We start from the raw sequence: 16,347 nt of genomic DNA, 5'->3' as shown, positions 1-16,347 counted from the left end.
AACTCATCTCATTACTATTCACAATCCATCTCAACTCATCTTAGCTCATCTCAAGTCATATTCGAATCCAAATGTCTCCTAGATATCTTCGTCTCAGTAATCCTCAATTTGGTCTGCATTTTTCAACTCACTCGTTGTTTAATCTCTCGACCTTCTCTGATGCTGACTGGGCTGGTTGTCCTGATGATAAAAAGTCTATTGATGTGTTTTGTATCTACTTTGGTTCACATCTTATTTCATGGGATCCAAAAAGCAACCAACAGTTGCTAAATCCTCAACTGAAGCTGAATATAAGGTCGTCGCAAATACTACTTGTGAGATCTTATGGATACAATCTCTTTTAAAAGAACTTGGGATTTTTCTGACCAAACCTCCAACTTTGTGGTGTGATAACTTGGGTGCCACGTATTTGTCGGTCAATCCAGTGCTACATTCTCATACCAAACATGTCGAATTAGATTATCATTTTGTTAGAGATCGGGTAGCTGCCAATACTCTCACAGTTTCCTTTGTTTCCAGCAATGATCAACTTGCTGATATTTTAACCAAGTCTCTCTCCACAACTCGATTTTCCTATTTACGATCAAGTCTCACTATTTGGCAAGTGTCACTTGACTCGTCGGGGGGGGGATAAGGCAAGTCAATCTTCAGAAAAATATGAAGTTGATTGCACCAAAAGAAAGGAATGACCATACGGCACATGTCCAGAAACTTCTAGAATAAAAATATAGAAATTAAAGAGTGAGAATATTTTTGTAAAAATAGGGGGGGGGGGGGGATAAGGCAAGTCAATCTTCAGAAAAATATAAAGTTGATTGCACCAAAAGAAAGGAATGACCATACGGCACATGTCCAGAAACTTCTAGAATAAAAATACAGAAATTAAAGAGTGAGAATATTTTTGTAAAAATAGGATGAGATTATGTGGTGCATGTGTCACAATGATAGAGAGTAGTTGGTTATGTATTGAGTTGTATAAATGATGTAAATGGCATGGCCAAGATGTAAGGAAATATCTTTTTCACAAGATTAAATGAGCCCTTTGAGGCATTTCAGCAAACACTTGGACTGCACTCTTTCTTCTATACTTTATTACCACTAATAAAAAATAGTTTTTTTTTTCAAGGTGATGTCTACCTTTTTATAAAATCTTGTATGATACTTGTCTATTTAGAACTTGTACAAATCATTTAAATCTTCATGACGAAATATCAATGAGCATATAAGATACTAATTAGTATGTTATAATAATTTTAATTTATAATAGATTATGATAAAGATAATTAAAAGAAAACTAGTATCTATTAATTATGCAGATCAGAAATAAGTACAACCATCGTAGCATGCATGAATGATACGTCACACGTATTCATGAAACATATATATATAACGGGAGTTGTAGAGGTAATCCGGGTAATTCGAGAGGGGGAGGCATTATTAGAGATTGGAATGGTCTGGTAAAAGGGGCTTTTTCTGCCCATTATGGGGTGGGAACGAATAATGGCGCTGAAATGAAAGCTATGCTGGATGGTATTAGATTGTGTAAACGGCTCCATTTGAGTAATGTGATTATTGAAAGTGATTCACAAATTGTTGTTGATTGGCTTTGTATGGGTAAATGCTCTGTGTGGTATCTTTGGGATTTTTGGGAGGCTTTGCGCAAGGAACTTGAGGGGCTTAATTTTGTTGTGGTTCATCAATTGAGGGAAGGTAACAGTGCAGCGGATTTTCTTGCTAGAAAAGGTGAAATGGGTTTGAATGTCACGTATAACGGCAATCAAGATTTTCCCAGGTTTTTAAAAGGTATTGTGCGGCTGGATTTTCTTGGCATTCCGTACTTGCGTTGTTAGTCTGCGGTCCAGGTTTGGTTTTGTTGTTTCCGGTTTTTTTTTTTTTTTTGTTTATTTGTTAGGTTTGTTTAGATGTTTTTTTGTTTGTTTTGTTATAGGCCTGTTTAGTTTTCGTATCTTTAGGTTTTTATAGGCCTGTTAGTTTCTGTCTTGCTGTTTTGGTTTTTATGTTGGTTTGTTATTGGGAGGTTTTCTGTAAACTCCCTCATACTTGGCTTGTAACCACGGTATTCCTCCGTCATAAGTGAGGACTTATTAATAAACTTGGGACGGGGCCACTTCCATATGGCTACCGGCTCTTTTTAAAAAAAAAATATATATATATATATATATGCAGTACCAGGAACGCCTAATTAATTATATATATAATATATATAAATCTCTAATTGCCAATATATAATATTGCAGCAGCAGCAGCAGCAGCTGCTAGCAGTAAGCTGCTTGGTTGATCAGCTAGCTACTCGCTACCTCAGTCTTTGCGAACAAAAAGGTATCTTTTGTAACATAAGATTCTTAATTCAATTCAATATATATCTATATATATATTCAAAGATAGTACTAGAGAGTAGAGACCACAGTACGTAGCAAGTGGACCATAGGGTTGGACCAAATGGTATGGCATGCATGTGATTGGTGCCCAGATTAATGGGGCCAGCTTATGATATATAGTGGCGTGGAAGCACGTAAACCGGCCGTGGACGGTTCGATTTGGTTGGTGGTGATATTGATGCATCAAATTCGCATGCAGCTTAATTCTTATCTGGAGGAATATCTATCATGGCTTAATTACGATGCAAATCTTATCTGGAGATCAAATCTTGAACGTATGAAACGATTGTTCCTTCAACTTGGATTTGCATCATGATCATGCATGCATGCGGCCTTTTTCATGTCATGCTTGAGTTGTGTATCTCGAAGGCTAGGTACTTAATAATTAAGGAGATCATCATGCTGATTATCTTAATTTGTGGCCGGGAGCTCAATTATCTCGTTATTAATGCATGTCACAATATCATTTATAAATATAGTAAAATTAATTTAATTTTGAGAAATGCGTGCTAGATTCATTTGTAACTTAGTATACTCCTTGGCTATATGCGTCTCCTCAATCAGGCGAGTATATGATATAAGTAATTGTTATAATGTGCATGATTAATTAGGATATTATATAGGACTTAGATCTATAATGCTTGTTTGAGCTTCATTAATGTATTAGAAATGATATTTGCAGTTCTTGAGTGCGCAGTTCTCGCATATTCCCTTCAAAAAAAATGAGTAAATCTAGTATCTACATAAAAAAATTATTTTTTTAATAGTGACTCCTAATTTTTTTCAAAATAAGTACACAAAAACTGCACATTCCAAAACTATATATAACATTACCCTGGATGTATATTCGTAATTAGCTTGGATTCATACAAATTCTTACCTAAGTTGGGAAAAAAATAATAGCATGGGAATACGAACAATTTACTGACAAAACGGTACGTATACTAACGAAGATCGAAATTAACCAAAATCAATGCAGATCAAATGGGTACGTACTTATACAACTAGGTAAACTACTTGATTTAATTAACTCGATCGATGAAATTACTTATACATACATATATACAATATATATATATATATCACTACAACAAATTTGAGATTTTGGGACGAAATTATTTAGGGATGAAATTTTTTTCGTCCCTAAAAGTCATTTTTTGGGACGAAATTTAAATTTCGTCCCAAAAAATCGATGAATTTAGAAAACCGTTCGAACGTAAAAATAACCGATCGAACAGTTTTTTCTGCGACGAATTAAATCGTCCCAAAAAATTTTTACCGTTCGAACGTGAAAAATTACGTTCGAACAGTAAAATTTGGCGGATAATTACTTTATTATGGCGGGAAAAGTTCAAAAACGTTCGAACGATAATTTGTTGTGTTCGAACGGAACATATTTGGTGGCAAATCCTGGCAGGAAGCTTTCTAAACCGTTCGAACGGAATATATTTAGTTAGAACATATTCAAGCACCACATTTATACATTCGAAGGTATAATTTTAATCTCGGTACGAAACTCAAAATATAAAAAATATCTATCATATATACAAATTCATTAATTAATTTTATGTAATTAATTTTAAAATATTTTAATGATTTCTTTTACGTTAAATAAGATATTTAGTAAATAAATATTATCAATCACATACATATTAATCAACCAAATAAAGCAAATATTATCAATCAAAATGTCATATATATTGTTCATAATTACAACAAAAGAAAATATAAATAAAAGATAAAAACTATGATGCGAGGTCTCTACACACATCCTCGACTGCAGCTAATTGTGTCTCTACTTGTGTCAGTCGAGTACTAACTGTGACCTGAGTTGCATTATTGGCATTAATCGCTGTACGTAACTCATCAACCTCTGTACGTAACCCAGAGACGGTAGCCATAATCTCTGTACGCAACTCAGACACGGCAGTATGCACTGCATCAATCACTGTTGATGTGTGTACACCGATCTCAGCACGCAATATGTCAGCCAGCTCCTCGCGAATATATGTGCGTGATGTCTCAGGCTGTGTAGATGTCTCACCGGCCGATACTCCAGTATCTCCTGGCTGCCCATCTCTCTGAATCTCAGCCCTATCTGGAACAGCTCCACGAAAACGAAATCTAGAGTGTCCCGTGCTCCGTGATAGGGTGGTGCTGTTGATCGGTGCCATCGGAAATCGAGAACGCTCGGCAGATTCGGACACAACCCCGGCATGTAGCAAAAATCGAGTGAGGAGGATCCCAAACGGCAGTATATCTGTCGTAATAAACCGTGCCTCTGATCGGATCCTCTCAAATATATAACCAACGAGGTCGATCGGGATGCCACGAGCGACCCGTATCATAAATCTCGCTCGATCCATGCCGACCTCGGTCTTGTGCTGCCGTGGGTCAATATTGTTGGCAATGATCAAATTCATAATCTTGAAGAAAGAAGATAAATCTGCCTGCCTAATACTCTTGGAGCCATCATACACTGGAGCATCTGGACCAACAATCAAGTCCCTGACCTCGTGATCAGCAAGTGTATCTATCTCATCTGTGTAATCTAGTCCCTCGTCCTGAGACTGAGCTGCATCACCTGAGGGACCAGACTCTCTAGGCGGGAGGGTTGGATAGGCATCAAGAAGCCTAGGAATACCCAGATATGCAGCGAGTCCATCCGCTGAAAATATAACAGGAGCTCCTCGGACAGAGATCCTATATGCCCCTCCATCGTCTGGGCTAGCAGCACCCAGCTCTTTATAGAACTCAGTAACGATCTCAATGAAGGAAAGGAGCTCCATTCCTTCTTCTCGCTGATCTAAGATCGGTGCCCAACCACGATCATTAAATACTGATGGGAGGGAATGGCCCTCCCATATAAGAGCGACAAAATCAGACAGTTTTACCTGTCGCTCAAGTAAAACGGTCCGCTCTCGAACTGTTTGGATGGAAGATTCCCCTGATCTACCACGTTTACGGCCCCGAGAAGACATTATTATGATCCTGCAATTAAAAAAATAAAATATACATTCAAGATTAGTGATAAAATCTAATTACGACTAAAAGATTTACAAAATTATATACTAATAGCAATTTAATAAATTAATTGATAGAACATATAATCAATTAAACGATGAAAACAATTTAATAAGATAATAAAATGTTAATGGATTTAACTTAATAATTACCGTTCGAACGTCTAAATATATGTTCGAACGGAAAATTAATAACGTTCGAACGTGTCTATAAAGTTCGAACGTACAGGTTTACCGTTCGAACGTACTGGTTAATACCGTTCGAACGTAAAACAGATCTAACCCGGCCATGGCTGAGTCAACTCAGCAGCCATGAAAATACTCAAAAATGTTTCGATTCCGTGGTTTCTTCGACTCAAAAACAAAGTATTCTTCATTCCTAAACATCCTACGATAGATTTATGATGTTCTACTGTAATTATTAATGAGAAAATATAATTTTAAGGAAAAAAACCAAATAAAACCATAAAATTATAAAATAAACGGTAAAATGAGTTTGAAAGTACATACCTTTAGTTGGGAGGACAAATGTTGTACGTATGTGTTGATCACGACGGAAGACGGCGGTGAAGAGCGTGCGTTCAAACGTTTTCTCACTTTTTCAAACGGTGGAGACGGCGGCGTGAGAGGAAGGAAGCCCGCGATAAACTTATACCTGCAGAACCGTTCGAACGTTAATATTAAACGTTCGAACGTTAATGTAAAACCGTTCGCCCGTTACTGTTTCACGTTCGAACGGAAGTTTTACAATATTATTAAAAAATATATTAAATGTTAATACATCAATTTATATTCATATAAATTATTATAATATATATACTATTATAGTAGATTATATATATTGTAATCTACTATGTAATATTATAATATATATTATAATAGTAGAATATTTTAATTGAAAGCATAATATCTTATAAAATATTTTCTTATAGTATAATAGTAATATATCATAATACTTTACTATCAAAGTGTTATATATGAGATATAACTCATATATAACGTACTATATAATAGCATGTAGTACTATATGGTATGAGTTTATACTTAACTAATATATGTCATATTACATATTCCATTATACTTTACCTACTAAAGTTATATATGATATTATACAACATATATACATAGAGTATAGATTACTTATAATATACTATCATCTTATAAATTTCTCTAGACTTTATTATGTGACCTTAGTATATTTGGGGCTATATATATATGAGTATATATTACTAATACATATGATCTTAATAATATATATGATAGTATAGGTCACTATATATATGATAATATATATTACTATATATACTATATAATAGTATAGATTACCATATATATGATAGTATATATTACATTATATATGATAGTATATATAACTAATACATATGATGTTATAGTACTTTTCATTTAATGATGAAAAAAGTTATATTTAATCATAAAGGATATGTGTTCGAACGGTACTCATAAACAGTTCGAACGCATATGTTAATGTTTGAACGTAAAATAAGACATTCGAACGGACAAGGGAAATGGCGGGAAAACATCCCGCCAATTAAAGACAGCTGGATTACCGTTCGAACGTAATTTTTTATAGTTCGAACGGATTATTGAAGTGGTGGGAAAATATCCCGCCAATTAAAATATAGTATCATCTAATATGTCTACATATATTAATGTTGTTCTTTTATTCAACATTATAATGAAAAAATAAATAAATAAAACTTTGTAATACCGTTTGAACAGTTAGAAATTAACGTTCGAACGATAAATTTTCGAGCGGGAATAATTTAATAACGTTCGAACATACTTTTTATACGTTCGAACGTGAAAATTAGGAGGGAATTGTCTCCCGCTTAATATTTTCACATTCGAACGGTTAGTAAATAACCGTTCGAACATGAAATGTTCTTCAAAAACACGACAGAACCTCACAATTTCCTTTCTCTCCGCGCTGTCGCTCCGTGCTCTGAAGATTACCCTTCGCATATTAGAGGTATTCTTTCTCAAACTAGCCCTTAAGCTCAAAAAAATTGTTCATCTCACTCCATTATTCTCGGATTAATATGTGTAGGATAGTTTGTGATTATTTTCAGATTATTCTCGGATTATTTCATTTTCATCTTCAATTTGTCAGGTATTTCTTTTAAAATAGAAATGTATGATTTGAACTTAATATTTTGCAATGTTAGAAAGTTGTATGCTTTGAAATTGGTGTTTGTGTTTGTTAGAGTTTGTAATTAATGGAGTTTTCGGCGTTGTTGAAGACGACTGGAATCTGGAACGAATACGTTCGAACGGATTAGGATTACCGTTCGAACGTATTAATTTTGTTCGAACATAGGGCATCATCGTTCGAACGTGTAATGAAATTTCATATACATAATACAAATAGTTTGGGATAGTTGTGTAAATTATATGTACTACTACCATTTAATATTGTTAATTCTAGATAAATAAAATTATTATTCAAATTAAAACACTACTAAAATTTTAAAATAAAATATAAATTTTGGTAGATTTAATAATACTTAAATAGTTAAGATTTAATAATACTTAAATACTTCAAGATAAATTAATAAAATTAATATTCAAATTAAAATACTACTAAATCTTTAAATTAAAATAGAAATAGTTAAGATTTAATAATACTTAAATACTTCAAGATATATTAATAAAATTAATATTCAAATTAAAATACTACTAAATCTTTAAATTAAAATAGAAATAGTTAAGATTTAATAATACTTAAATACTTCAAGATAAATTAATAAAATTAATATTCAAATTAAAATACTACTAAATCTTTAAATTAAAATAGAAATAGTAAGATTTAATACTACTTAAATACTTCAAGATAAATTAATAAAATTAATATTCAAATTAAAATACTACTAAATCTTTAAATTAAAATAGAAATAGTTAAGATTTAATACTACTTAAATACTTCAAGATAAATTAATAAAATTAATATTCAAATTAAAATACTACTAAATCTTTAAATTAAAATAAAAATAATTAAGATTTAATAATACTTAAATACTTCAAGATAAATTAATAACTTTTAATATTCAAATTAAGATACTACTAAATCTTTAAATTAAAATACTTAATTATAAACATGTAAAACTAATATTTAAATTAAAATCTGGAATAAATATTGAAATAATACCTACTAATTATGTTTTTGTTGTATTGTTGTGTAAATAATATGTTGTTATTGTTTGACATATATTACCATATTTTGTATTTTTTGTTCATCAAAATAAACCTTAGACCCGTTCGAGAGTTATCAATTCGGATGAATGCTTGATTGATAACTCTTGAATTGTCCAGAGTGGACAGTTTGGGATTGTAAGATCATTCTCGCAAACTATAGAACTATATCTGTTGTCGTCCAACATTATGAGGTTGACATTTCATCCATTGTTCTCTGGATATGCAGTTTCGTTGATGGTGCAACGATGTGTTAATCGTCAGTGCACACAACGAAACGAGCATATTTGGAGAACTATGGGGAGATGCTGCCGAAATTTTGTTGGACGTGACAGATAATAGATCATAGGTTGGCGACTATGATCTTACAATCCCGAACGGGATAGGACCAACTACCCGGTGAAAGGTGGCATACTCATTAATTGGTACATGATATATGGATGTTTGCTGATGCATTACAATATTGTTTGTAATGAATATAGTCGGCATGGATAAGAGTTGGATGAGAGTTACCGATCGATTGGGTCAGAATTACAATGTATATGCTGAAGGTGTTAAGAAATTCTTGGAGTTTGCATTGGGTACATGTGATAGTGATGGGCGTATCAGATGCCCATGCAGAGAATGCAGGAATTTGCGTTCTCATAAGATAGACTTGGTGAGAGAACATCTGTTTGTCAAAGGTATTGATAAGGGTTATACTGATTGGGTCTTACACGGCGAACCATATCCAACTTCATTTGAGGCTCCACATGAAGAAGAAGAGATCGATGAAGATGTACAACCAGAGATTGTTGGAGATGATTACGATGAGGATATGGAGGAAATGTTAGGTGACATCGGTGCGGGAATGTTTGTGGATGAAGGTGACACGGACACATTAAGCTCAAATGATGGGGGCCATAACACTTTTGCACGCTTGTGGAATGATTCACAGCGTGAGCTATATCCAGGATGCAGAAGACATAGTAAGTTGTCGTTTACCGTAAGATTGCTTCACATAAAATCAATGTGTCGATTATCTATTAAGGCAGTCAATATGTTACTTGAGCTGTTTAAAGAGGCACTGCCGACAGACAATACTTTACCTCGTAACTTCTATGAAGCAAAAAAGTTGAAACGAGGACTCGGATTTGATTACAACGTAATACATGCATGTACGAATGACTGCATATTATTTTGGCGAGAGAATGAGCAGTTGAACGAGTGTCCTATATGCCACGAGTCAAGATGGACATCGGACAAGGCAAATGTTCCGCAAAAGGTCGTCCGCCACTTTCCATTGATACCTAGATTACAACGATTATTTATGTCACGCGCAACGGCTGTAGATATGACATGGCACTCATCAGATAGAGTAAGGAACGAGAATATTTTGTCACATCCTGCTGACTCCCAGGTGTGGAAGGAATTTGATCAGGAACACCCATGGTTTGCTGAAGAACCGCGTAACGTAAGACTTGGGTTGGCAACAGATGGATTTAATCCTTTTGGGAACATGAGTACTAGTCATAGTACTTGGCCAGTTGTACTTATGCCGTATAATTTACCACCTTGGAAGTGTATGAAAGATCCATATTTCATGATGAGTTTGCTCATCCCAGGTCCGAGGTCACCGGGAAATGATATAGACATACACTTACAGCCATTGATTGCAGAATTGAAAGATTTGTGGGAGAATGGGGTTGTCACATTTGATTCGTCAACAGGCAAGTCGTTCAAGATGCATGCTGCGGTGTTGTGGACAATAAATGATTTTCCAGCTTATGGGAATTTGTCAGGTTGGAGTACTAAGGGGAAAATGGCATGTCCAACTTGTAACAAATATACCAAATCTGAATGGCTTACGTACGGGAGGAAATTATGTTTCATGGGTCATCGTCGATTTTTACCTGTGACCATAGATGGCGTGGAAATTCTAGAATGTTTGATGGAACTGTTGAATGGGGCCAACCTCCACCATATTTGTCTGGCGAAGATGTACTTGCACAATTTATAGATGTTGGTTGTAATGAATTTGGTAAAAAACAACGAAAGAGAAAACGAGCTACGAATGAGTTGAATTGGACAAAGAAGAGTATATTTTTCGAACTCCCGTACTGGTCGAAGTTAAAATTGCGACATAGCCTTGATGTTATGCATATTGAAAAAAATATTTGCGAATCCGTATTGGGAACATTGATGTCAATTGAAGGAAAAACAAAGGATACAATAAACTCAAGGAAGGATTTGAAGCGGTTGGGAATAAGACGGGAAATGCAGTTGCAAGAAAATGGTTCGTCTGTCTACATGCCGATTGGGTGGTATACATTGTCAAGGAATGAAAGGGTTACATTTTGTGAGTGGCTAATGAAGATCAAATTACCGGACGGTTATGCCTCGAATCTAACAAGGTGTGTGAGAACAAATGATTGGAAAATAACTGGATTAAAAAGTCATGATTGTCATGTTTTCTTACAGCGTATCTTGCCTATTGGTATCCGTGGGTACTTGACCAGAGATGTGCGTGTGGCTTTGACTGAGTTGGGTGCATTTTTTAAAGACTTATGTGCGAGGACGTTGAATGTAGAAGCTTTGGATCGAATGGAACGAGAAATTGTCATAATATTGTGTAAGCTAGAAAGTATTTATCCACCGTCATTCTTCGATGTCATGGTTCACCTAGCCGTTCATTTGCCACGTGAGGCTCGACTTGCAGGACCAGTTCAATATAGATGGATGTATCCCATTGAACGATTTCTTGGAAAGTTGAAACGTACAGTGGGTAACAAGGCCCGTCCAGAAGGATCAATTGCAGAAGCATATATTGACGATGAGTGGCATACCTTCTGTTCCAAATATTTCCACGGAGTTGACACTCGGTTTGATCGGCCAGAAAGAAACTTTGACGTTGACCGAGCAAGACAACGGACTATATATTCTGTGTTTTCCCAACAAGTTCGTCCAATTGGTGCAGTGCGTGGTTATGACTTGTGTGGAAGAGAGTTCGAGAAAGCTCAGTGGTACGTGCTGAACAATTGCCCTGAGATAGAGAACTACTTGAAGTAAGTTATAACTTTTTCTTAATTTAAATTGCCTCATTACGTCAGGGAAAAAAATACAAAATATAATATATTTGTGGTAATCATCAATTTCAGTGATCATATTAACGTGCTCAAGGAACTAGGAGTAAATGATATAAACCAGAAACATGAAGAGGAGTTCCCGAGATGGTTTGAAGAACGGGTAATGAAATTACATATGCGTTACTCAATAACAAATGAAAAAATATTAATTTCAACTTTGATATAGTATATGCTTTACTCAATATGTAGGTTGTACAATTGCATGCGAATAATCCAAATGATATATCTGATGAACTGTATGCATTGGCGCGTGGCCCATCGAGACGCGCTGCTCGATATTCTGCATGTATTTCTCGGGGAAGTAGGTATCACACACTGGATCGAGATTGTTATAGGAAAACCCAAAATAGTGGTGTCCTAGTCGAAGGAAGTCATGATGGAGAAAATATTGATTTCTATGGGGTTATTGTCGATATAATTGGAATGAAATATTTGGGAGAGCTTGCGGTGTATCTGTTTAAGTGTGATTGGTGGGATTTAAGCAATCCTCGTACTGGAGTCCGTGATGATGAATATTTTTTGAGTGTTAATACATCAAAAAATGGTATGAAGATGATCCTTTTATTTTGGCTTCTCAAGCATCTCAAATATTCTACTTAGATGACCCGAAGTTAGGAAATCAATGGCGAGTAGTTCAAAAATATTCTCCAAGAAATATATATGATGTTATCCCTCAGGTGGAAGGACAAGATGAAGAAGAAGATGACTCTTCTACTCAAGAAGCATACCAAGAGAGTCAACCCGCGATAAATTTGTTTGTGGATTTGAGCCAGTATGAGATGATTCCATTAAATAGAGAAGATATTGAGGCTGAAATTGTTGATACGACAGTTGAGGAAAATGTTGAATCATCTGAAGTATCTACAGATGATGAGAGCGAATTGTCAAATGAAACTGATACAGATTCTGATTGACCAATTAAGTGTTAACATTCCACTTGATGACAAATATTTTACTTATTGAATGTATCAGTAGTTTAAACCGCCAAAGAGGAAGGAAGTTCGCAACCCATCTCCACCTGTTCCTAGCTCTCCTTCAGACTCACTATTAGAGATTGATTCTACAGAACAAGGTAAAAATTTAATACTCATAAAAGTTATTAATTAAGGTCCTGTAATAGAAATATAAATGCAATTGATTACAATGTTATATTTTATAGAATCTACAGTACAATCTCGTCAAGGTCGAGGCACCACTAGAGGGGTGACGTTGGAAAAATATCGGAAGGTGGGTAAGATCAAGGTTAACATTCCTGACGAACATACTGGGGGCGAAGGACAACCAGCAGCTTGGCTTGCATCACATGTGGGTGCTCTTACACGAACTTACGCACCTTTGGCAACGACTTCATGGAAGAAAGTCCCCCAAGATGTTAAAGAGCTTATCAAGAAGCGTTGTTTGGTAATATTTAAAATATTGATTTAGTAGAATAAATTCCTATACTTTACTTAAATTTAGAATATTATAAATGATAATGTGTTTGTGACTATTTTTTTAAGGATGATTTCGAATTAAATTTTGGTCGGAGAGAGGAGCGTAAGACTGTGGAAGAGCTTATGGGTAATGCATTCCGCAAATATAAGGCGAGGTGTCATGAGCATTATAATAAGTTTGAGAAGAAGGAAGATGCACGCCAACATCCTTTCCAGGATGTCCGACCTTCTGAGTGGGAAAAACTTTGTGACATGTTTGAGGATCCATCATATCAGGTATAATGAAATTTAATTATTTTACTTGTCATATCTGTCATTTCACTTCATAATATTTTCAATTTCTTTGCAGGAGCGAAGTTCTATAAACAAAACAAATAGATCAAAATTGAAGATTAATCATCATGCAGGCTCAAGATCTTTCCATCGTCTTTCTCAGAAATTGGTATTGCTATTTTTTTTATTGGATATAGTTAATTATTTGGACTCATCATAATGACTTTATATCTTTAACACATTTATTGTAGCAAGATTCAGATACTAATTATGATCTGACAAAATTATATGCTGCATCGCACACTGATCGTAATGGAGAGTGGACTCATCCTGATGCCCGTGAAAATTATGTAAGTTTTATAACCTGTTTGAATTAAATATATTAGAATATTTATGACGATATTAATTCTTTATCTTATATATGGCTAGGATAAAATGGTTGCCCTACGTGCTGAATCTGCGTCAGATCAAAATTCCTCAACAAGTGATATTGAGATTTTTACACAAGTCCTGGGTCAACGTTCAGGATATTTGAGGGGTTTGGGTCGTTGTGTAAAGCCTGGTCCCTCTTCCTCTTCTTCTGGGAATGCATCTATGACTTCTATAGCGCTAGAGAATGCGAATTCCAGAATCGAAGAATTGACTGCAAGACAGCATGAGTTAGAGGCTCAATTGGCAAAACAAGCAGATATGGAGATGCGCCTCAAACAACATGAAGAACAACAAGAAGAGTTCAGAAGACAGATGCAACTCCAAATGCAGCAGCTTATGCAACAGTACAGGCCTCCAAACAACTGATGGATTTTGGGATTATCTATTTATGTACGAACAATACCTGTCTCGACTGTTATTTATTTACTTTGCGCTTATTTTCACACTTTTGTGAGTGTTAAACAGTTTCTAATGTATTGTGGCAAATAGTATGAATGTCTATTTGGTTTTCTATTATTGATTTAAATTAAAGAGATATCGTTCGAACGAACGTAAAACGTTCGAACTCTATGTAACGACAATAGCGTTCGAACGTAGACAATACGTTCGAACGATCACACAACGTTCGAACGTAAATAATTTCAGTCCTGTTCGAACATATCCTATACCGTTCGAATTTATATAGCGCGTTCGACCTGACCATTTAACGTTCGAACACAAAGACAATTCATAACGTTCGAACGAATTCATGTGTGTTCGAACATATTTCGAACTCGTTCAAACAGGGTACTACTGTTCGAACTTAAAAATTTTCCCGTTCGAACTATTTTCTGGGACGAATTTAAACCGTGACGAAAAATTTTTTCGTTCGAACGTGTTCGAACGGTTTCCTTCAATTTCGTCCCAAAAGAAATTTTTTGGGACGAAATGGTGATTTTCGTCCCAAAATACCTTTTGGCACAGTGATATTGGAACGACTTTGGGACGAATTTTTCTCGTCCCAAAAATTTTTACGGGACGAAATTGGGGTCTTTTGGGACGAAAATTTTCGTCCCAAAATACCCTTTCTGTTGTAGTGTATATATATATATATATATATATATATATATATATATAAGACAAGTGTACTTCTTCTTCCGGGAAGTTTCTTGCAAGCATATATATAATACAACCTTATTATCGTCTGTGTCCTACCTAATCACGTACAATAATACTAAGAAAGGGAAGTTTATTGACCGATTGAGGAATAATATTAAATATATATATATATATATATATATATTTATATATATAATACAAGCAACCCTGCAGGCCGGTTGGATCGATCAAACAATTAGCTAGCTAGGGCATCATGCTACGTTTTTTTTTTTTTTGGGATTAAAAATAATTAATATATAGCAAATTGCCTTACAAAATTAGGGGTATACTACATATATATACGTACGTAGGTATACATGAGTACGGCCTCGTTTTAATACTACTTATTAATGATGCATGAGCACAGGCTGTACAGCTTTATAATCGAGGTCTAAATTATTAAGTAATTCCAAGTGCTAGGTAGCTAGAATTAGGTGCCGTTTGTATATATAGTGAGTTGAGATGAGATAAGTTGAGATGAAATTTAAATAAAATATTGTTAAAATATTATTTTTTAATATTATTATTGTTTTAAAATTTAGAACACTTTTACTATGTAAATGGAGCCGAAGACTACATGCATGTTGTTAATTATTATCTAATGATCTCTGATTTGAACAAGTAAATTTAATTCCTGCTTCTCACGATGAAGTTAATTTGTACTAAGAAGATCTCAATCCACAGGTTGAGTTGGTGATATTCATCAATTTTATGAAAATCGATCATTAGTACCATTTTAAAATCATAAATATTGGAAGGTATAAAGCTGGCCTGAGATAGATCAGTACGTACGTACATGATCATCAGATACAATTTAATTTATATCCGAACCTAATATTTGGCTAGAAGAAATACCATTATATATATATATAGACACACATACATATTGCATGCATGTTTCGTGCTTTATATATATATATATATATATATATATATATAGAGCCTTATTTTCATGATCTATCACTTGTTAATTGCTAGGTGATCTGATCACTTTGAAGCGAAACAACGTCTACTACAAGAAGAATGAGTATTTATGATGAATTATTTACGACGAGAATAATTATTTGTGATGACAATATATTCATTTTAGTACAAAATAGTCATTTTAACAGGAAGGGTGGCTCTATAGCCACCACTCCTAGCTCCTGCCAGCTCGCACTGGGAGGTACTATTAGTTATAGGATTACTTTTTTTTTTTTACTTTTTCATACATGTATTTTAAATAAAAAATCACAATATTATTAAAAAAATACTTCCTTAATTACTAAGTAAAAAAATTAAAAAATAAAATAAAAAATTACAGCTATAGAATGGA

The 16,347-nt window shown here is 34.4% G+C and overlaps 1 protein-coding gene across 1 annotated transcript; it reads left to right on the top strand.

The window, feature by feature from the left end:
- The first annotated feature begins 1,511 nt into the window (after window positions 1–1,511).
- On the top strand, window positions 1,512–1,850 carry LOC118349436. The gene has a single exon (XM_035693868.1). The coding sequence runs from the start codon at window positions 1,512–1,514 to the stop codon at window positions 1,848–1,850; it is 339 nt and encodes a 112-aa protein (XP_035549761.1).
- The last annotated feature ends 14,497 nt before the right edge of the window (window positions 1,851–16,347 follow it).

This window comes from Juglans regia, chromosome 9 (genome assembly GCF_001411555.2).
Source record: "Juglans regia cultivar Chandler chromosome 9, Walnut 2.0, whole genome shotgun sequence".
NCBI lineage: Eukaryota > Viridiplantae > Streptophyta > Magnoliopsida > Fagales > Juglandaceae > Juglans > Juglans regia.
Note: the sequence above shows the minus strand (reverse complement) of the source record. Positions and strands in the feature narration are given on the sequence as shown.